The sequence below is a fragment of the Myripristis murdjan genome, chromosome 6 (genome assembly GCF_902150065.1).
Source record: "Myripristis murdjan chromosome 6, fMyrMur1.1, whole genome shotgun sequence".
In the NCBI taxonomy this organism is placed as follows: domain Eukaryota; kingdom Metazoa; phylum Chordata; class Actinopteri; order Holocentriformes; family Holocentridae; genus Myripristis; species Myripristis murdjan.
In genome coordinates, this window is record NC_043985.1 from 27,120,104 (window position 1) to 27,144,008 (window position 23,905).

General features: G+C 42.9%; 1 protein-coding gene across 2 annotated transcripts in view; it reads left to right on the forward strand.

Moving 5' to 3' along the window:
* Positions 1-3,284: 3,284 nt before the first annotated feature.
* The window catches only part of btbd11b (BTB (POZ) domain containing 11b), a 70,112-nt gene continuing 49,491 nt past the window's right edge, over positions 3,285-23,905 (forward strand). Inside the window, exon 1 of one of the 2 annotated variants that reach the window (XM_030054503.1) lies at positions 3,285-4,397. In XM_030054503.1, coding sequence (XP_029910363.1) covers positions 3,548-4,397 — 850 coding nt within the window. In that variant the 5' untranslated portion in view covers positions 3,285-3,547. The remainder of the gene's footprint in view (positions 4,398-23,905) is intronic. The other variant, XM_030054502.1, reaches the window with a different exon arrangement.

Genomic DNA, 23,905 nt, shown 5'->3' on the forward strand with positions numbered 1-23,905 from the left:
TGCACCCCACACCCAACAAGGACAGCCTGTATAAAACGCATCACATGAGACGGTGATATTAAAGTATCTTCCACAACTATTAAAGACCTACAAGGTAGATTTAAAAACTTTATGAGAGTAATTTGCCGAGTTCTTTGCTCCTGACATCATAACTATATCACCCAAAGGATGGAGTAATCATCTTAAGCTACTTGGATAAGGTAAGTTGATATTCCAATCGCTCAGTCAATTAGCCCTCCTACTTAAATTTTATATGAGTCAACTGGATAATGTATCGTTGTCTGATTAATGCATAAGACAATCAAATCACTTTTTACTCATTCTCTCTCCCTCTCTGTCTCTCTCAAGGTCGTGTTTAGCAGCACTCAGATAATTACAATAGTAACTAAATTGCATCTGTTATAAAACCCCAGTGATGTATGTGTGTGTGTGTGTGTGTGTGTGTGTGTGTGTTTCTCTCTCTCGTTCTCTATGTGTCTGTTTATTACTCACCACAGAAAGCCATGGAGCTAATATCTCTCTCAGACACTGTCTCACACAATTAACATTCATCCATGTGAGTGTACACATACACACACACACACACACAGCTGTGACACAGCTGACCTGGTGGTTATATAATAGACTGGACACCAGATGTTTTCTCCCACTACGTTCTATTTTCTCCACGCAGGCTTTGAATGTGTGAACCATCTTTTAGCTCTTCCAGGTTATTCATGGTGCATTTCTTTCTCTTGCTTTCCTCTCACCTCCTAAATACAGGAACAATTATAGATACAGTCACTCTGCCCACTGCGACTTCAGGCTGTGTGAATCCAGCATATATATATATATATATATATATATGTATTGCTGTCCTTCTGTCTACCTAATCTCTGTGCCTTCTGTGATGAGGATGCTACTTTGATTCGATCTTCCACACTCAAAGCAGAGGGAAAACCCACTCATACATTTGAAATCTCTATCGAGTCTGTTTTGGAGGAACCTCTCTGTTTTTCACACATCCCACACACAAGTTCATGTTTTTGTCCTCATATGCCCTCCTCCTCAGTCAGTCTTAACAGTGCTGTCTTTCAGTATAAAGAACTGCATGTCTTAAGCAAATGGGAATGACCAGAGTGGCCTACATTTGTACCATGTATGTGTGCATCAACACATTTCGAATGTGGGGTGGACAGTGAGGACATCCAGCTATCACTGCATCAACAATAATGTAAAAATAAACATTATTTTACATAGATGGTTGCCACTGTGGAATGTCAATGTTCATGCAAGAGCATTGTGCAGAAAAACTTAATTACTGTTTCATTACATTTTATTATATTACTTGGTGAAGAAAGTACAATCATGAAATTAATCATGATCATATCTTGTGCAGTTTGCTTTTATTTCAAACTTATCTGTTCAGTCTTATCTTTCAAGTGTATCTTATTTTATTTATCAATTTATTTACAGTGTCAGTGAAATTTTAGCTATTTGGTCTGGTAGGGAGAAGCATTGGTTTGAATGTCTAATAAACTGAAGTTTGTCCACAGGACACCAGGGTTCACTGTTGCTCCAGGAAGAAATTCAAACTGCTGTCACATGCAGAAACTACAACCTCACTGCACCTCAGATCATCTTAATAACTTTATTTATTTAGTGCTTTTCAAAAACAGGGTTTACAAAGTGCTTCACATATACAGAACATGACAAGGCAAGAACAGCAGTACTGGATTACAACGGTCAAACAACCCAAAAATAGCAATATATAAAAAATACAACATATAATATGACAAAGTGAAAGAGTTAAGAGAATAAAAAGGCCCATTTAAAGGCTTGAAAACAACTGAGGCAGGACACAGGTAACATTCAAGTAAAAGCCAGTCTAAAAAAGTGTGTTTTTACAAGCACTGACTGACTTTGCTAACGTAATCTCCTCTGGTAGGTTGTTCCAAAGTTTATAGGGCCCATGACAAACAGAGAAATTATCTGATCTTGTAAATTTGCCTGTGATGAAAGAGTCACGATTGCACATATTTCCCCAATGTGAGACTGCTATCAAATGTGACGCCGAGATTTCTCAAGTGATCATTGCTGAATGTTGAAAGCGGGGTGAATTTATGCATAATTTGATTTATAACATAATGTCAAGTCAACGCCAGTCTTTCAGAATCAATGAATAATAGTTCTCCCCAAATTAAAATGGGCTCAGTCCCTCAGACCAATATACATTTGGCCAATAATATATCTCTACTGTTTTAGGCCACCTAACACCAAATTAAAGTTTATTTCAAGCCCAGTATCACTGTTCACAGTCTCAAAGGGCTTTACATGACCACAAGTTTATAACAAACAAAACAGGACAACACCCCCTGACATAATCCTCATGGTGGGCAAGAAAAACCTCCTCAGAAAACCCAGCTGAAGAGGGCACAAAATGGAGGAAATCTTGAGGGCCACAGAGAGAGGGCCGCCCCTGTGGTCCGACAGGTGTGCAAAAGGTGACGACCCATTGAGCAAATTACAAATAATCCAGTCATAATGTTAACCTGGGCTTCAGCTTTATCTCGTAACTCCTTTCAGTTGATCCAAAATGCAAATTTAACCGTCACTACGAGCCAATCCCAACTCACCGCTTACCCTTACAAACCACACCCATACCTTAGTACTGTTATTTGGCAGTCCTGCATTAAACCCTGTGCGTATTTCCCTTGGTGTTCACTTGCAGATAAATATTGCAAAGGTGGAATGGAATTCAGTGTGAGAGACCACACACAGCCAAAGCCCGGGTTTCAGAGAAATAACCAAATGGATTAGTTAGACCCTGTGAGTGATCCCTGCAAATGACCTTGAGCGTAATTCAGATCTCCTCAATGAGCTCCTCTCCAAAGGAACAGGGAGGGATACATTATGCATGCAATCTATTATTAATGGACTTGAGTCATGTTACCATTAGACATGGGCCCTCAGAAAATATCTTAAAGGCTGATCCTGCTGATGAGTTGTCCTCTAAATGTGGGTTATGTAAACACTGCTGCTACTGTATTATGTAAATTAACTCTTTACCGTGGCTTCATTAGTTAATTAGTTATGACAAGGATTGAACAATTCTTCATGGCAAAAACTCTGTCTCGATTCTGGACAACAAAGCAAGCCTTGTGCTCAATATTCGCATCCCTCCCTCGGCTCCTCATAAGCCTTATTATTTAACAATTAAGGCTACATCAATGGCTTTCTATTGAGCCTCCTAAGCGGTCCAATTAAAACTCTTTGCTGGGTCATCTCGAGAGTCCATTGGCTGACAACTGTTTTCACTTATCCACGGCCCCGCCTCCATCTGTCAGGGACTCTACTGGTAAAACACAGTGACTGTTGATGCACTGTGTGGTGAGATACTACCTTAACTTTGCACTTCAGCCTTTGATTGACTTTTACTATATAGGCGGTAGAAATTAGCTCTGTTGGGTACCGGACTTCACACGAGACACTTGCGTAGCCAAACTCCACTGGTCTGCACTTTTATTCCACTTATCCCAAGCCCTCTTTTACAGTATGAAGTGCAGTTATGGCAAGGAGTAGCAAGTCAGCAGCGAGGACCCTGGAGGATTTGACGCTAGACTCGGGTTATGGTGGAGCCGCGGACTCCTTCAGGTCTTCCAGTGCGTCGCTGTGCTGCTCAGAGGCACATGGGGCGAATTACTGGCATTTAACCGACTCGATGCACAGTCGACACAACAGTCTGGACACTGTCAACACCGTCCTGGTCGAAGACGCTGAGATCCTGGAGTGCACCGGGCAGTGCGCTAAACTACCCGAGCTTGAGGATGTGCCGTGGAGCCTCGGGGAAGTGGCGAGCGCACTGTGCAGGGACGAGGAGATGAGCCTGCCGACCCCGCCGCAGGACGTCCTGCACCGGCTCTCGTTGCTGGTCAGCCGGGCCCTGGTCAGGGTCGCCAGGGAGGCGCAGCGCCTGAGTTTGCGCTACGCCAAATGCACCAAATATGAGATTCAAAGTGCCATAAAGATCGTTATGTCGTGGACCGTGTCAGCGAACTGCATCACCGCGGCCCTCGGTGCGTTGTCTCTGTACAACATGAGCACCGAGGATAAGTTCAGCCGCGGCAAGTCGGTGCGCTGCGGACTCGTCTTCAACGTGGGGAAGTTCTTCAGGTGGATGGTCGACAGCAGGGTCGCGGTCCGGATCCACGAGCACGCAGCCATCTACCTGTCCGCGTGCATGGAGAGCCTGTTCCGGGAGGTGTACGCGCGCGTGCTGCGCAGTGCGCTGGTGGAGAAAGATAACGGGATCCCCAAGTTCACTGTGGAGTCCCTGGAGCAGGCCGTCAGTAATGATGCGGAGGTATGGGGCTTTCTCCAGCCCTGCCAGCACCTCATCTGTGGAAAGAATGCAAGCGGTGAGTTTTTAGTTACTCTGATGAAACTGGGTCTTTTCTGCGCTCTCCACACGCGGTACTGGTTTTGTGCCCAAATGAACGCAACATGTGTTGTCACTTTGGAGCTCTTATGAATTACACGATATTAATATCAGAAAAAAACAACTGAATGCATACTGCAGTGTTGTACATCATTTTCCAAACAAGTTTCACAAACATACACTGATGCTTTTGGGATTCATGAAACGGCCATCTGGTTATACTTTGAGTCAATCCTCTGACGCACTGAAGGAAAATACTGCAGTTTCAGAATGTCTCTAATTGTTGAGCAACTGATGAGTTTAAGTGGCTAACAGAGACACAACTAGAGCGTTTTTGTTGCAGAAATGATGCGTACCCTTCAGGGTGCACGAGAGCTGCAGAGACTGCAGACAGGTGATAACTATGAATAGTCAAGAGCTGCACAGGAGGGTTTCCATAAGCCAGCCTGCTGTCTCCCTACCTTTACTGCTCAGCAATGTTATATTTCAGAGATTATCCCTGAAATTCCCCCTTATGTATGGCAGGTTTGCACAAAACTATACAAAACCTAATATCCAAAAGCTGTCTCGATGCTTTAGCATGAGGGTTTTTAGACTAAAAGACTCCCAGCCAGTTTCCTATAAAGATGCCCCGCAGAGAGGAGTATTAAACTTCTCACCCAAAGAAGAGGGATTTCCGTTCATTCCTGTGTGCCTCTGCAGATATGAGTATAATACATCTCCAGTGGTTTTCATATCTGCTTGACTTTGCCAAATTTGAATGGTAATTTTTTGGATTCAAATTTTTAATGTTATTGTATGCAGAGTTCACTGATGCTAATACAGCAATGCATTTTCATGAATCACACTAATTCGGCACATCCTCGCCCCTCTTTTGATGGATGCTGTAAAAGTGCTGCTGTGGCTCCTATTGCAACAGGTTTACGTAATAGCAGGCCTCGGGGGACCTATGTGCTATCATGCATTATGCAGAGTGATGTGAATAAAACTGAGTTATAGAATGAGAGGGAAAAAGAGAGACAGGCGGACAGAGAGAGAAAGTTAGAGAGACACTGTGACCGTATTGATGTATCTGTAACAGGAGTCTGCCATGACAAGGGCACTTAAGAGGAATGAAGTTTGCAATGACAGTTTCCAGGGTAAAGAGGGAAAAAAAAACGCTCTAATGGAAGAGGCTAAATAGCAATGCAAATCTCATTTTATCTCTGTTTTTCTTTAATCAGTTCTTACAGTGAATGTTATTTGCATTATTGGCTTACACATTCTGCCTCTGGAATAGCTACACTATGTTCACCATAGCATGATTATGCCTAAGGATGTATTGCACAGGTGAGAATCAGACTCAGCATCACTTCACCTTGTAGTAAAAGAGTGCAGCCACTTAGAGCAGTGCCACTGGTGCATCGACATGTCAATATATTACACAGCAGCACAATGCAGACTGACACATTGTACAAGAACAGGAGTTTTCACATACAGTGTGCAAAGAAGCAAGGCAAGGTATATAATGTGACAGTGGACTGTACATATAGTATGAGCACATATATAGAGGCGAACATTCAGTCACTCTGTGCATTCAGGGCACTTGGCTCACAATATGGCTCCAACTAGAGGAGGTGTGGTGAGGTTTCAGTGGTGCATTGGAGCAGCGGATGGGATAAGATGCCTGAAAATCATGAGCTTATATAGATATAATGCCTGAGGCTGCAAAGTGGCACAGTGTATTAAGTCCATTTTGTGCAGAGCAAGATTGTGCAGGCAAACTTGGGTAAGAATAAACTAAACAGTAAATAGTGACAGTAGCAGATTTGCAGATGACAGGAGAAACAAGTAATTGTGGGGGAGTACGTGCATGTGAGTGTGTGTGTGTGTGTGTGTGTGTGTGTGCATGAGGTGGCCCAGGGGGCAGTGGAGGAGGGGCAGGATGGCTCCACGTTTTGGAAGATTTCCTCTAGAAGATTTCCTGATATGACAACCGAGGACCTCAAAACCTCAGAAGGCCCACATCTGCAGTGACAGACAAGGCCGACACACTGACATCATTTGTCCTCATCCCGATAAAAGCGAACAGCCAGTCGATCCGAGTGCGGCTTGACCTTATAGCTGAACCGCTGCCTGCCAAAACGAACCCTCATATCACTCCATCCATTCTCTCTGTCTCTCTGCCTAGTGGGAGTAATTGAGGTGATTTTTCCATATTATGCTAACCGTGGCTATGACCCGGCTTTGTGAAGAGGCCCCTGCACATATCTTTATTGCATCTCTTCAGTCTGAGCTATTTTCTAATTTTTTTTTGTATGTGCTCTCATAAACTGAATAAGGTAATGACTTCTCTGGCTGTTTTCTTTATTCTTTTCCATATAGCTTCTTCCTCAGGAAACTAGATGATGTGCTAAATCATTTTCTGAGAGTTTGGGAGTCTAATCCTTCAAATGTCTTTGATAATGGAATATCATTCAGACAAATAGAAGAGCCTCTGCAATCTTATGCTTATTGAAAAGGGCACAGTGCATACTGTGTCATTGGCAGTGCAGATAATTTATTCTACTGCCTGAAAGGCGCTGGAGATTTGCATGATCTGTATGTATGTAAATACCACAGATATGAATGTATGTATGCGTGTGTGTGCATGTTTGTGTTTGTTTGATGTATCTCTTTGCAACAGTCAGACAATACAAACAAACCAGCAAAGAAATAAAAAACAGCTCTGTTTAGTCCTTGCTGTTGCTAGAATTGACGTAGCAGGCTCCAACACAGGTTCCATATTATCACCCAACACTGTAATGTCTGTTCTCACCTTCTGATGCTTGCAGTGCCGCATTTGCACTTCCAGCATATGGCAGCCCTCCCACATACAAGGACAAACAGAAACGTACACACACATCCAAAAACACACACATAACACAGACGTTGCGGGGCTCCTCTCTTCACGTCTGACTGAGTGCTCTTCACAGGTGAGTGTTGGGTTTCCCTGCTTTCCTGTCTGAACAGGAAACTGGCCTATATGAGGGAATATTTATTACCTTCCCGCAAGACCCCCCGGAGCACAGCGGTATCTTTGATTTCCTTATGGACGAGTCGCAGAAAATGTGTAGCGGAATCAGATACCCTGTGCTCAGGGACATGTACCACCCTGAAGACATGTTTCTAATCACACTTGAGGTGTGAAGTGTCTTGGATTTTAGGTGATGTGTCTTTCAAGTCTGGGCAGATGTAGAGATGGTAAGGTGCAGGGCTTTAAAGAAGAAATCCACCCTAAAATGCAACACTGTTAAAAACATTTGCTGGTGATGTGCGTTGCATTTTCTGAGCACATTTTGTTGTTTTTCATATTCCTTTGAAGACCTGGTGGAGACGATAAGGCTGGGATGATGTTCCTCTCTCCTGCTTTGATACTGTCGCAACGCTTAGGTGCTGATTCGATATGTATTGCAAGTCTTAAGTATTGCAATTCTGCCAATATTGTGATTCGAGATTACGTTTTATTGTTATTTTAGTTCTTTTAAATTATCCTCTAGTTTGTGGTTAGAAAATTGTAGAGGTCACAGTAGGTCATTTTATACAGTGATGTCATGTTTCAGAAAATGGTTTCACTACAATGAAATGGCTACTATGACAGCTAACATCACACATGAATAAAACTGGGCTGACTGAATCCACAAGAGTCTCAGCTTTCCAGTCAAACCGAATTTATGCAACTCCAAGACCGTTTAGGCGCCAGTATGTAGAAATACAGCATTTTAGAATAGGCAAAAATAAAACATTTATAGTGTACTGCATGCAAAAACCTGCATGGTTTTTCTCCCAAATTGCATGGGATTAGCTTTAAGTGGGGATGTCTGCAAAGGGGTGACCTGTTGGTGCCCGCAGAACCCATTTTCATTCAAATATCTTGAGGTTGAGAGGTCAAGGTGACCCTATGAGAATAGCCATGCCAGTTTTTCATCACCAAAATGTAGCCTATCTTTGGAGAAGCAGATCTAGCTGCCTTGCCCACAACCTAGCATGGCATGTGTGGCATCAATGGATACCTTAGATCATCTAACTTCACATGATACCCATATTTTATTATTTTCTCTGTATGGATTCAGTAATGTATAAAAACAATTGCGATACTTATATGAATCATCCCCCCCTTCCCACCCTAGTACATAGCATATTGCTACAGTGAAATGCTTACAATGGAGTTTGAGCTCGGAAAATTGTAAACGTCAGGTTTTGGTGTCATAACCTCAGAATCAAAAGGCTAAGCTTACCATTCTGTGTTGATGTTTGACAGTCATTCAGTGAGAAATTCATCACAGAAGAAACAGAGACTGTGCAATTGGTTGTCCATAAGGCAGTATAGCTGCGGCTTGCATCTTTGCAGCTTTTTTGGCAATTTGAACGCCTGGGCACACCATTATCATAGCATTGTCTTCCCTCCACTCTCACTTTTTCTCCATTTGAAAACTTACTAGGCCACCAGTATTGCCAGTGCACTCATCCCAACTACAGTTTCACAGCATAGACAAGCCTCCTCTTTAAAGTTTGTTGAGAGGTATTTTGAGAAATTTAGGAAATCACCATCTCAGGTAAAAGCAGACGAGGCAGGTTGAGGGAAAGTAGATGCGCCAAGAAAGTAAATTACAACACTTCATCACAAAACAGCCCCTGGAATGCACTGAGCCTTGCAGACTGATGATACACAACAGTGCAAGGGCCTCTGAGGGCGGATTTTTACCTTAAGGCCACACCTGGTACTCTAAAATCAAAAGAATATGCTTTTTGGTGCGGTTCAGCCTTCACTCAGCAGACTGAGCACTTGTTGTGAGTCTGATGTTTATGCTGTTCGCTGAATATTCAGAAGCATCATCACTTTCTTGCTGACAAAACAGTGATGATTTACTTGTGGCATTGCAGGGGGACTCCGGCTGGGTGAAAGAGTTCAGGTCTCTCATTCCTTATCGAATGGTCTCGCATCGCTGTCGGTGAGCGAGGTCGGTGCCTGGTGCACGCGTGATGTGTGTGTGTGTGTGTATGTGTGTGTGTGTGTGTGGGGGTGGTAGAGGGCTGCAGCGGTACCACTCAGTGCCAGTGGAGACCAGTCCCCACTGTGTCTGAGAGTGAGATATACTACATCTGTGGTAGTGAAACACCAGCACACACTTGCACAAGTAGGAATAACATGCCGACACACACACACACACACACACACACACACACAGAGACACACAGTCACACAGTTACACGTGGCCCTGGAGCAGATCTGGTATTAATTGAGAGCTTTGGAAGGGAATGGGGAATGCTGATGTGACAGTGAATCTGGTACAGGGAGGGAGAGCTTCAGCCAAGATTACTTCGATTGATTAAGAGGAGAATTGTGATAGAAAACAGTTAATCCTTCACCCAGCCAGCAGACCGTACAATAGATTGGGTTTATTTCTTTCTCTCTTTCTTTCTTCCTTAGCCATTCCTCTTTTTCATGCGCCTCTGAGGACTGCAAACCATTTCAAAGTTGCATGCGGAGTGTTTGACGCATGCAGCTGGCAGACTGGCATTAAGCTTTGCCGCACTCTGTGTCAGTCAGTCTCTGTGCGAGCGAGTGCGAGGAGTGCAGTAAACACACGCAAAATGAGGATCATTGCCCTGGTGTTTAAGAGATTGATATGAAGTTTGATGTTTCGCCTCCTGAAGTCTTGTTCTTATCCATCAAAGACCCCCAAAAAATCACCCTAAAACAGAATTAATACTGGATTTTCCAATCTTGTTGAGATTAAAAAGCATGTACACAAACAAATGTATTCAGCGCTAAAAAATACAGTGCCATTTTTCAATGTCAGTGGACGGCACATGGACCTGCTGAAGTGGAGACTAATTTTGTTGAAGTTCCTAGCTTTCTTTCTTGACCTTTTGCATCTGAATGAGTCCAGAAACTGTACCAGAAACTGTGGAATTGCTTTTAAGTCAGCCAGGGTGCAGTCTGGGTGTTTTGCCTCCAATTTGCTGCCAGTGCAGAAGCCCCTGTCTTTTTTTAACTATACATACAGCATATTGTTGCATGTTGATTGAACTTCCCCCTTGAAAAAAGTCTTTATTACATCTTTAGATAATGCAATGCAGGTAGACAAGACAGAAAAGAGAGATAAATGTCACCATGTAGACGCTGGGCCTGAATAATCCAACAATTATTCTGCACTGTGGAGCCAAAACCTGTGAAGTTGTGGCTACAAATGAATTGTTCATGGTGTCGACTTTCAAAAAAAATACAGAGAGAGAGACAGATGAGACACAGATGGCAAGGATCAAAACAGGAAAATCCATAAGAGAAGCTGTGGGTGACAGATGAGACTCAGACAAGCAATGCGTACTTCTTAATATAGCCGGAGGAAGTCTCAGAGCAAACAAGTACCAACAAGTGGATTAGTCAGGTGAAGTGTCGGCATCAGAGTCATTTTCTCAGCTCTGAACTCCTATTGTATAGAGGAAAAAATTATCCCATTCAAATGACAAGTACTAAGGTCTAAGGCGATATACTGGCAAACAAGCTTGTAACTCGTCTCCCCTTTGATCCTTTGATGTGCGCTCAGCACTGGACAAAATGCAAAGAAAATTATTATGCCGCTATTACAAATGCAGTATGTTTGAGAGAGAAAGAGCATGCAAGGACAAGCCAGGATACTCCTGAATTCACGATCGCTGAACTATGAATAAAATTCCAATAAAAGTCTAATTTGCATAGCACACACACACACACACACAAACAAAACTGAACCAAAAGCAACATGAGCACAACAGGTTTCCAGGTCATTCAGCTAATCAACAATGCTGTCTCATATTGTGGCCAAGGCCAGCGATGTGCATCACTGCTGACCAATTACAGGTGATAGTTTTAAGGTGCAGTTTGGGATTTTTGACATGTATTCTTATTTTTTTCTCCCCTGTATGTTGCCAGCTGGTAGATATCGTTTTCACTGATGTTTGATGTTTTGCCTCATATGGGACGGGCAGCCCCTGATAGTGAGCCAAGTTATAATGGATGTAGGCAGGGCCACACATCATTCAGCTGCAAAAAGCACTCTACAAAAAATGGCACAGTGAACATAAACTGAGCATAATGCCATGACAGTCTATCAGGGCACATTCAGATTCGAGCCATTATTTCCTCCTTTTTAAGTCAAACTATAGCTAGAGGAAGTTACCATAGCACGATTGCTAGAAGTTTCTGTATACAGCAATGTGATGGTGCGTTCAAGACAACTGGAAACTGAGTAGGAAAAATCTATTTGAATGGCGGCTCAAATGGAAATAGGACAAATCCATTTGAGTGGCCATCTGAATCGCCTTTCCAATGGACGCCGGCCCATCTGCCCATTGTGTCAGCTAACAGTGTTGAGAAACAAGTAGGAAACATCCCGTTTTCCAGCTGTCTTGAATGTACCATTGCTCCGCCACACATAGCAAATCAGGCCTAGCAACCAGGGGTTTAGTGATAGTTTTACTACAGTATTGTGAAAAATTAACAGCTCAAGCTCACCATGATAGAATTATGATCTCTTTCAGTGCAACATGGAATGTGTTCCCACTCCAAAATGAAGTTTGATCTCGTCCATTATACATCTATTATAAATGTCGCTCGCGAGTAGGTGCTCCCTGTCCCATATGAGGCAAAGCATCAAGTTAAGTGAAAATGATGTCCACTGATATCTACATCAGAGGCAGGTAGAAAATAAGAACAGATGTCGAAAGTGTTCAACCATCGCTTTAAGTCTGGGCCACGTCATTTCAGCGATTGCTTCCTAATTGACAGTGAAGGAGATGACAGAACCTGCCAGCAGTGTCAGAGCTGATTGGTTCCTCGCAAGGGAGAAAACCAAATCTATCGACGAGGCTCCACTGCATGTGAATATGTGTGTGTGTGTGTGTGGTATTCCTCAGCAGAAGGTACTGGCATAACATGATTCGCCCAAACAAACCACCAGTACAGCACCAGACAGGGTCAGGCAGTCAGAGAATCTGTGTGAAGAGGAGCTCCTATTCCCCCTGAACACCCACTTGAGTCACATCTAAGGACACGCAGCTTTGAGGATGTTTTTTTTTTCTTCTATAATTCTTTTGGAAGGATAGAAGTTCTCATCAGATAAGTTCTGCCTCCTCCTTCCCTCATCGAGCTGACCTGTTGACTTTTAATCTTCGCAGTATCCCACCCCTTCATGTGGATGTGATTGACATAACTGAAAATGCTATAAAGTGGATTTGGTTTAGGATCATTAATCATGTTTTTCACTGCATCCTCGGGTATCCTGAACCTTTTAGAGTGCATTAGTCAAGCTGAAGGAGGGGGAAAAAAATCGCTCCTAGCCTCTGAGCTGCCAGCATTCGACACTACTAGGGGTTCTCTAATCCTTAGCTATACTACAGTAAAGCCATAGGGGTACAAACGTGTCATGGATTTGTGAGGTGATAGCGGTGGAGCTGAAATTATATTATTTCAGTGTTCTGTAAACCACCTTAAGTGTGTTCCCCCTGCACGTGTGAAATAAATAACCGTCAGCTGTATAAGCACGGAGCAGATGTAGTTCGTGTGATAGAAATAAACACTTTCTGCTTTTGACATGCCAACGTGCCGCTGGAATAAACATATACTTGCCCCAGAGGACATAATTATTCTTGCACATATGGATATGGACCGCTGGCTTCCATTGATCACCACCTACCACTTTGCCATGTGGTGGTGAAAATGTGAAGGAAGCCCTTAATGAAATTAAATATGTGCTGCTTTGTGAACCTGAATCATGACAAAAAAGTAAGTGTAGACCCATTCAGATTTAATTTTTAAGGACAAATCCACGCTCAGACACACACTGTTACACTGTTTGATATCATCAATTTGTGATGCTCGGTGCCTTCCAGAAGTTATTTTATGATGTAAAGTGTTGCAATTCAGTTGTTTTTCTTTGGCATACCCATTTTCTCTCAACCTGCCTCAGCTACTTTTGCTTGAGTTAATGATTTCCTACGTTTCCCCCAAATCTCTTTCGACAACCTCGAAGAGAACATGCATGGACTTGTTGCATTCGGTGCTAGGCGTTGGAGAGAGCGGCGGCGACTGTGATCAGAGAAGCGTTAGTAACGGCAAGAGAGCAAGTTTTTCCAGTCGAGTAAAAGTGAGATCCATGCCTTACTCAAAACGACGTATCTTCTATATCTGTGTTGCGTTCTCGTCTTTTGAAGCTGTTGTTTGTGAGAAAAGAAATTGCCCCTTCTACTGTGAATTCCTCCCTGTCTGATTATTAAAAGTGGTCAGTGCCCAGAAAAGCCTTTTCTCAAAACCTGATGTTTACCATTGATGTTTTTTCTCATGTTTCTGCAATCACGCTCCATCGTAGCCACACTATACTGTACCTCAATGTGATGCCACATGATCTGGGTTTAGCCAGTTATCCATGAAAAAAAAAAAAAAAAAAAGAAAAACGCAACGATACACACAGCAAAATGGACCCAGGCATGGCACACCGCTCATCGCTGCTTTTGAACCATGTTGACAGCGATTTTGTGTGGATTTTTTAATTTTTCCGTGAAGTCATTTTCCACAAAGTATGCCTGTTTGCCCCTGCACAAAAAAACGCTGAACTGCCAAATTTAGTCAAACAGTCTCTGACATAACATTTCCGTTCATTCACAGCGCAAAAGACAGAAAGGCAAATACTGGCACTCGTAGAAGGCACGGCTTCTGCTGATGGAATACTGATTCAGTTCTGTTGGACCGGTATCTCATTACCTCCCATGGGAGCTCTGAGCACTGACCTTCGGACTATATGTGTGTGTGTGTGTGTGCGTCTGTGTCTTTGTCTATGTGTGTATATGCATGTGTGTGTGTGTTAGAAAATGTAAAAAAGCTTGTCCTTCCCTTCGCTTTGCCCTATCAGAGCCTCCTGACCTGAAGAATTAAGATGAATGGCTTTCTTAAGACTAATCAAGATATGAAGGCATGGATGTGATCCAGCTCCCTTTCTCTCTCTCTCTCTCTCTGTCTCTCATTTTTTAATTATTGTTGCAGCTCTCTCTGATGTCTCCTGCCCCTTTCCCACCCTCTCCGTCTCACTCGTTCATTCTCCCCTCTCCTTGTTTGACTTCCTCGCTCAGCGCAGATGTAATGAGTCCACATTCTGCCACTGCTTTGATTGAGAGTTGGTGCTGAGTTGAGGTGACCTTGTCCTGTCCTACATGTCTGGCAGGGATCTAATAGTTCTGTCAGCCCAGACGTGGAAGGCCCCGCTGGGAAGCCGTTCCCGCCTTCTGCCTGCCTCAGCCCGGCACGCTGCAGACACACACACACACATGCACACATACATACATGCATGTCTGAATCATGACAGGTCTCCTCCAGATCAAACTCAAATCTGTAGTTTGTAGCGTGGAGTGGGCAGGGTTGGACGTGTACGTGAGCGTGAGAGAAAGAAAATGCAAAAGGGAGAGAGCAAGAGAGAGAGAGAGAGAGAGAGAGAGAGAGAGAGAGAGAGAGAGAGAGAGAGAGAGAGAGAGAGCCCCAGAGAGTGAGACTATGCTTCAGTGATGCATCGCTGACAGGCTGAAAATGAGTGTTTTCTCATTCATGCTACATGTAGGCGGCTCAGCAGCAAACAGCCTCTGTCAGGCTCTGTGCTTGAGCAGGTGAAAGGTGCACATCTCCGCATCAGGATTCAACTGCACGTGAGTGAGTGGCTCAACCCCAAGCTGAGTGAGCAACATATGGTACAGATTACCTCCAGAAAAGGTGTATGTCTCTTTTGCCCATGACATTTTTTATTGCTAACACATGCTGGTTCCTGCTTTACTCCCGGATCTTTCTCCGAGTGGTGCGGAGACTGGCAGAATAACAGCCACATTGTGAAACGACTTCCGCCCTTCACTTTTCTATAAAAAAAAAAAAAAAAAAAAAAAAAAAAACACAGTTATCTTTGTTGTTTTCTTAGGAGCAATGCTTAAAAACCCATCTCGTAGTAAAGTATAGTGTTTAATTTAAATCATTCTGTGCACTTTGTTCCTTACTAAAAGAAATGACACAGACAGTTATGAAACTTAGATAAAAAAAAAAAAATCCTTGCTGTCTTCTCTGTACTACATTTGCAGGGAAATATGTTTATTGAATACATATGCACCGCTGAGTCCAAAAGCATTAGTAATGCATTTTCAAAAATATGTCAGGATTCAAGTGTTTTTAGGGGCGCTTTAAATAAGGAAGTGGTTATTTAAAATGTGGAGATGCAGTAGATCCTTTCAAGATAGTTATGACAGTAAGACTCAGGAGAGGCGTTCCAAAAACGTGTAAAAGTAAAAATCCCTTCACAAATAATATCAAAAGCGGATTTTTTGTTCTCGTTTGGCTATCGGTGGCTGAAGCGACACCTACATTGCTGGAATAGCACTCGGTTAATGGCCACTAAAAATGAGTCACACTTGTCAAGATGGACTGTCAGTCCTTTCCCCTCACTGGCTCTCACTCTTTGGACAGACTGAAATTCAGGAGTGCTCTCTGAGTCACGGGATAGAGCGAGAGTTTGAGAGATGACACACTGACGCCGTGACAGGTGTGTCTGTCAGTTTTAGTCTTGGCGTGATGTTGTGTCAGCCGGCCACACAGGGGCTGCTCCACACAGTCTCGCTCACTTCCTCCTGCTGGCTGGAAGTCTCTCTCTCTCTCTCAGAGGAAGCTGAGATAAAGAGAGGAAGAGCACTGGGAGGATGAGTTACAGCACACTGTGAGAAAAGCATGGATTTGATTACTTAATCCCCCAAACCTGATGAAAAAATGCATGGAGGTGAATACATGCTATGAATTACAGATATTGTATGAATATTCACAATTTGATCAGTTTTATGGAATTGAATGAGTTGAAATTTTCTTCTCTTTGTTTAATTAGACCTAGATTTACTAAAATCTAGTCAGCATTAACTCATCGTTGGTGCAAGACAATTTTGGTGTGTATCGGTTTATATTCCTGGCTTTGCCCAAGCCAAAAGTTTTTGCACACATTAAAGGCTTCAGTAAATCGGCTTCTTAGCGGTTATGATGTTTGGTACATGCACCTGTTTTCTCCTGAGAGCGAGCAAATCTCATTCTCAGGGAAAGTTCCTGAGTCTAGTGATTAAAATATACACTAATTGAATGCAATGTGTAATGTGTATTATAGTTTCTGTATACTAATCGTGTGTATAATCAGCCTCCTGCTGGAGTAGAGCATCTGTGTTGTCAAACACCAAATGTATTGCATTTTATGTGTTGTATTTTGTATGTACTTTACCTGTGCTGCATGAAACTTAATTTACAACACGCCTTTATTTCTCGGGTGGAAGGAAACCTGTGCAGTACAGTGCCAATGAGTTTCTCTCATCCCAATGCCTAACATTCTTTATTTTTGAGATCAAGGATGAGCCACAACCAGGGTGTATTATAATCGACATGCAACTCTCTCTCTCTGTCACACGGCTCTCTGGCAATGTCAAATTCACAACAGTGTTTGGCTCATTCCTCATCCATGACATAAATTATGTATGGTCTCCAGACGATTATGACTGATTTCTGCTGTTGTAACCTTTTGCACACCTGCACAATTATCATTGTAATTACCACCAATATTGAATTGATCATTTCAAACTTGGCTGCACTCGCGCACACAGAGAGCCTCACTGCATTTTTGTGTCTCAGCAAATGCGGCATTATATGAAAACAAGGAGAAAGGAGATAGGGACCGAGAGCTTGAGAACAAGAGATGTGTACTTTGTGTGTGTGTGTGTGTGTGTGAGTGAGTGTGTGTGTGTGACATAAGGAGAGATAGAGGAGAGAGGGCTGAGCAGTGAGATCTGAAGTGAACTATTAGGGTCGTCTCTGCTGGCGGGGGAAGCTGCATCCATCCAATTTGGTCTATTTGCTTGCCTGTCAGCAGCTCGAACCAAGTAGGGCAAGCAGCACCTAAAAGCAGGGCTGCCAAAGTGACTGTACAGTCCAGCACTTGAAAAGATGGATGACAAGAGCTCAAGCAGAGAGGCAGGAGGTGCAGCAATACACTGAGCCAGTACAGGGGTGAGGTGTGTGTGTGTGTGTGTGTGTGTATGGGTTGGGGTTGTGGTGGGACAGTTAAATAGAAGAGTAAGTCAAAAGAGGACAGCAGGGAATACCACAGTCCCATCCAGGCAGCCAGCAGCCCGCAGATACATTTTATTTTAGCGTCGACATTTAGCTGCTGGCTCGTGATAACGCCAATACAAAGACTGAATTTTTAGTTTTGTAATAGCCTGCTGATAAAACGCAACTACGGTTGCCCTGCGCAGACATGACAACAAAATAACTTTTCTTTCAGCACCGCAATGCTGCTAAAGCTGCCTTGTTTTGCTTAGTTATCGCCACATTATCTAATGGTCTGCGGTTGACGGGTGATGCCTTCTGACACCCCGAGCTGCAGCTGTGTGCTGGGTGATGTTTTGGGGCAGATTCCTTTGTTAAAGGGGTGGAGGGGCGCTGGGACGCAGACCAAGCCCTTTGCCCTCTTCCACCACTTCGGGCTGTTTGATTATCAGCACAAAAGCACGGAGAGGGATCCTCGAGGGCGGACGAGTGATGTTGACCCGAGTGTTCCCCTCCTGTAGGGGCAAATAGATTATCACATAGACATCACGGTGTCTGTTACACCCGCTGCAGCTCCACAAGCTGAAGAAGGGGGGTGTTGAGTAACAGAGCGTGCCTCAGGAAATGACTAAATCCATACCGACAAGGATTTGACATTCCATCCAGAGCATCAGAGGCAGCGCTCTGCTCTTCCTCCTGCTTGCTCCTCACTGCCCCGTCCTCCTGCCTGCAACGTAAAGCTTAGCATTGATTTTCAGACAGATTTCAGCTTTTAATGGATGAAATGTTGAGGTCAGTTTCAGCCTGATAAGAGGCTGACAGCGTCCCCCTTGTCACTTTTGCAAGGCCAACAACTGAATTACAGAGTGAGTATGAGGAAGAGGGGGGACTGTAATACAGAATACATCCAGAAGGTATTAGTATAGGGAGCGGAGGGAACATCAAGCTTTAAATTCCCTTGCATCTATCTGCTGTGACGTGGGGGGTCGAAAATGCTTCCTATCCGCCGCGTTGTTTGCTGCGCTAAGGCTGGCTAATCCTGCGCCTCACAGTGACTGATATGAATCCTTCTGTGAGACGGCACAGCACTTTGTCCTCAAGAAGCACATTCACACCGATATCACCGTGTAAGCTTGAATCAGGCAAGGAAATGTTTGAAGATACGGTGGGATTTGATTCTCTCCGTGGACTGGGATTACTGCTCAAAATTCAAAACAGACATATGCAATTTGCATATTCATCCTTGCAGGATGAGAGCTGACCTGTACCATCCTATCTGCTTCCATCAAAAGGTATATTGGATTTCTGATTTGAGGGATAACCGAACTGCTTGTACCCAAAGCTTTATTTAGGGCCGCTGCCGTGAAGGCTCACAGTGAATGTTTTGAGACTGATGCTTGACAGAGAGGGTCATTTTATGTATAATCTAAATTGAAGAACCATGAGCTGTGAAATTTGTGTCTAGAGTTGGGATGTCTCCTCTTTGTGATGCAGACTCAAGCAAATAAATCATGTCTAACTTATCACACGAGCTGTTCCTCTCAAGGCCCGATTGTCAGCGGGAGAAAAATGAGAATGTGGCAGAGGATGATTTTGATCTGTTCAGGGACCTGGGACAGATAAATCATTCAGTTACCTCCAGCTGACAAAGTCACATTTTTCAGATCTATTCTCACCAGAGATGTTGACATTTGAAAAGCAGCTCAAGTGCTCTGGAAGTGGAATGTGATTAGTTTCACGATAAGTCCTCAAATACGGCGGGCCGTAATGACGGTTTCAAATGATTCCCCTTTTTGAATCCCAAGTGCAGTGTCATTTAAATCTTTTCTGCAAGGCATATGCAATTATAGCTTTAAATTATCACTACTTTGATGATGAGTGATGAGTTGATGAGGATGCTCCCTCCACTTATCTCAGCCTTTGAGTTTATTTGTAGATTAGAAGAGTTGTATTTGAAAAATCCCCTGAAATGACATGAGCAATGCCCAGCCCCACCCTCACACAGTAAGTTTCCCGTTTCTCTCACGATAAACTATCAGGTGAGAAACTATCTGGTGTGGACTAGAACCCCCATCTTTTGTAGTTTGTACAAATGACCAGTGATTTCCTGTCCTGTTCTGTGCAGGAATGACAACACATAAGTGGGTTGACCTATATTCCAACTTGGACTTCACTTTGTTGTATCCTTGTATTTTTGACCGTCTCTTGCAAGTTTGACTTCCGGAAATGTTTTCTTGTTCACATAAAAGACTTTGGAGACATTTTTTGTCACTCCACTGTTGCCATACCATTGAATCCCAGAGGATGAGACTTGATAAAGTGGGCTGTGCACTGGTGATTGCATACCTTTGTTGTTCGTTGCACATTCATAACTTTTTATCTTTTAACTTCTCTTTGCCTGAGGGAAAATAATTGTAGCTCTACTGACGCATTATAAGGTGGGTATTGTGGCTATTTTGTTTCATATTCATTGTTATTTGATTTTCTTTCTCATGGCTCAGCCAAAACTAAATTCCTAGATTTCATTTCCTCAAAGGCTGTTCGAATCTGGACGACTGTGCTAATACAAATGACAAACATTATCTGTGTACAGGCTATCTGTGGAGTCTGGAATACGATATGACATCCATATCAGCACATATCACATCACTCCAGCCAATTTTCAAAAGCATCATGGGAAAATGACTTATGCTTGGTGGATCTATGAGGCTCATTATTTTCCCTTGGATTCACCCTGCGTCACTGGCAGGGCCTCAGTGGAATTTCGGTGTCGTTAAGGAACCATTAAGATATGCTTAACTTAAAAATCCAACCCATTTTATTTGTCCATGCATGGAAACTACCTAGTAATGTAGCTGGATCATGCTTGTTGCTTTATTTGCGTCTACCTCCCTTAGCAACTGAGGCATGTGCTGAGCTGCTTTATCGTGTGGCAAAAAATTATTATAGTGTTGTGAGAGTGAGATCTCTTAAAACATATTTACTATGTGCACCTACACAGCTGTGCTAGGGGGAATGCGGTAAGGTTTAGCGGTGGCAATCATCCTCAATCACCTCGTAAGCCAAAAGTTTTGCAGTTAATAGCTTAAACATATGCCCTTTAAAATACCCAAGGAATGCCACTTTAGCACTCTGCAAAATGACATTATTGTTGCCGCAACTCAAAACAAACACCGTTGGGCCGGCCAAGAGGGCCACCCTTAAACAGGCTCAATACGGGACTCTGGCTGTGTGTGTCCCACTGTTTTGATTCATTGGGAATGTAAGCCATGCCTAGGGAGCTTTATGCGGATTTATAGACTCATTGAATGTGCTTTTGATTCTGTAGTGGATGGCTCTGCAGCCCATAATGACGGGTCTTTAGCAGTGGAGAAAAGCCCATCTCTGTGGGCCCAAACCACCACAGTGATATCACTATGGACACAGCCAAAGTGAACGGGGTGTTTTCAGCAACCTCATTTTCACACAACTTGTCTGTCATATCAGATCATCTGATTGCTTTTTAGAAAATGAGCTCCTTTTAATTACAATTCATTGCTGTCCATGCAAACAGAGCAACATTCATATAAAGCTGCTCCTTTACTGGATCGGTATTGGCTGCAGGGAACGCTGTTAATTTATAATTGTTAACTGCTCATCTCTATCCAAACATGGACGGACTTCACATGATTATGGAGAGCTTTGGTAATGAAAATTGCCGCATGACATCACTCCACACTGCGACTTGCTGGACCTATTTGAATGAGACAGCACACTGAACACAGGGGACCAACATGCTTGGTTTGTGGTCATGTTGGCTTTGGGGTTTTTAAGCCCCATGGTATAATGAAGGAAAGATGGCTGAGAGCCACATGAAGCAAAGTCTATTATGAGAACAACATTCCCTTATCCACAAGCAAGAAGCCTTCTTTGCAATGACAGCATCCAATTGTCTGATGTAGGAACATGCAGTGCAGTTTGAGACAAAAAAAAAAACTGGAACAACACAGTCTTTATTTCTTGAGTTAGAGTGATTTATTGAAGTATGTAAACAATCGAAATGCAGACAATATGAGAATTATTTTGTTCCAAACCAATATAAATATGCAGTTGTCACTGGTGAGGACGTAGATGGGCTGTTTCGGGTTGTTTAGTAAGTATCAGTTTAAGATGTTAAAGGATAATTCTGGTATATTTTTCAACTTGGGCAATATTTTCCACCTTTTGACTGATAGGGACAAAAATTTTTGAAATTGGTCCAGTATTGAGCATTCTTGCTCAATAGTGGAAACAGGCTACAATGTAGTCACATGGGGCAAATTCTCCCCTCAAATGATGTCCACTAAAAGTGCACCTTTTTGCCACAGACAGGTTCAGATTGTTATTATAAGTGTCTGACAACATCATGCAAAGGATCAGTTGTCATTTGGACCCCAAAAGGTGGAAAAATTGGGCCCAGATTGAAAAGTAATGGGATTATCCTTTAAAGTAAGTCATCCAACGCCTTGCATAAATGCCTTGCACTGTACTCAAAGTATGTGCTGTAAATGGCTTTTCCGAGGTTTAGTTGCATCTGATGATTTTTTTATGTTTATTCTGAAATGCAAAGACCAGAAAATCAGTAATACTGCATTTTTAGCAAAAATGTTTTTAGGCTTATATTCAAAGAGTAGTTAAAGGCTGGAAAAGGGAGAGAAATAGGGAGAGAGAGAAGGCTGATGTAATCAGAGAATACCTGTCAAACCCTGTGCTGACAACTGCAGACCGAATTTCCTCTCTTACCTGTGGTGTTCTGGTGGTGTCAGGTTCCCTAGGGGGAAGGAGATTAATGTGACACACTGTGTCTCTGATCCTTAACCCTGTGCACACTCATCATAGCTTCTGCTGCGTCGCCTTGGCCTACATCAATAGACAGATCCAGCTTTTTAGTGAGCTCGGCTTGTGACAAACAGCATTTAAAGAGATGTATCTATTTCCCCATATGCAAAATATGTGCTGCAATCTGCTACTTCAAACTCACAAACTATGTGTCTCACTTTGACAGTCTCCTCCCTGCATGCTCTGCCATGAGGGAATAATTTGGCTGAGGCATAAGGGAGCAGTTAAGGATAAAAGTAGAATCAATAAAAAACCATTTGTTTGGCTGGGAATACACTCATCCAGGAGGAGAGAGAAAGAGAGAAAGAGAGAAAGCGAGGTTATGAAAGACACATGCGTCTCCAGTGCAGTGGGTCCAGTAAGATCTATGCCTTTTGTGGCTGGTACACACCTTCCAGATGGCTAATGGCTCTCTGTGCTTCTCCTGCAATCGTAAACTGCCATCTCCTTAAACACTGACACAGCTGCAGGCCAACCAAAACACTTCTGTGTGCATTGCAAATACCCATCATAAAAAAAAAAAATCAATCAATCCATCAATAGATTTCAATACCTAACCAGTCAAATGCCTATACAATGGGTCCTCGGGGGATTTGATCTGAAACCCATTTATGATCAATGAAGGATCGTCACATGTGAGCTGTGTGTTGAAGCGCAGAGTGGTGGCACGAGGCCACGTGACTCTGCAACTATCCCTGCCCTGTGGCTGCTTGGCACGGGCTCTTAAACATACAACAGCGTACGGTCAGCTCTGTTCATGTGCATGATGAGTAAACACGGATTTAAAGTGTAGCACAGAGAAAGGAGGAAAAGGGGACAGTGAGGGAGAACACGTAAGTAGAACACATTTATATCACTATAATCCGTTGTAATTATTTCAGTACTGATATCTGCTAAGATGCAGTTTCACATGATCTCACATAATCAAACTGATGTTCATTGCTTTCAGCCACATAAAGTGCAGTACATTTTAAATTTTCAAACTGTATTCCTTAATTTGTTTCAGATCTCATTTAATGACAGATTCCAATCAGTATTTGCTTTTTATCACTGAAATGAAGTAAAATGTGTATCATGAAGAATCAATAAAATAATTTCACAAGAGGATTCTGTTGATAGATAATAAGTGATAATATTAAACTGCTGCTGAGGGCTATAAAAACTTTTTGGAGGGGTGGAATTGGATAATGAGATAAAAAAGACCAGAAAAGATACTCATTTGCAGTTGCACTAAAAGAATCATAAGCTCTCATTGTGCAGCTTTATATCATTGATGAGTATACGATGGAGACTGCTGGCTAAATATGGCTCATCTACAATCAATATTCACTGCCTCCAATGGAAATAAACCACAGTGATGTAAAAATAAAATAAAGTGGTGAATGGACCGGATTTCTAGTCTGCCATCCGCTCAAATTGCTTTAAAGAGTCTGCCTCACAGTCACCCATTCACACACACATTCACACACCGGCGGCAGGGGCTACCATGCAGGTGACAAGCTGTCACACTTCGACACGCTCTCTGG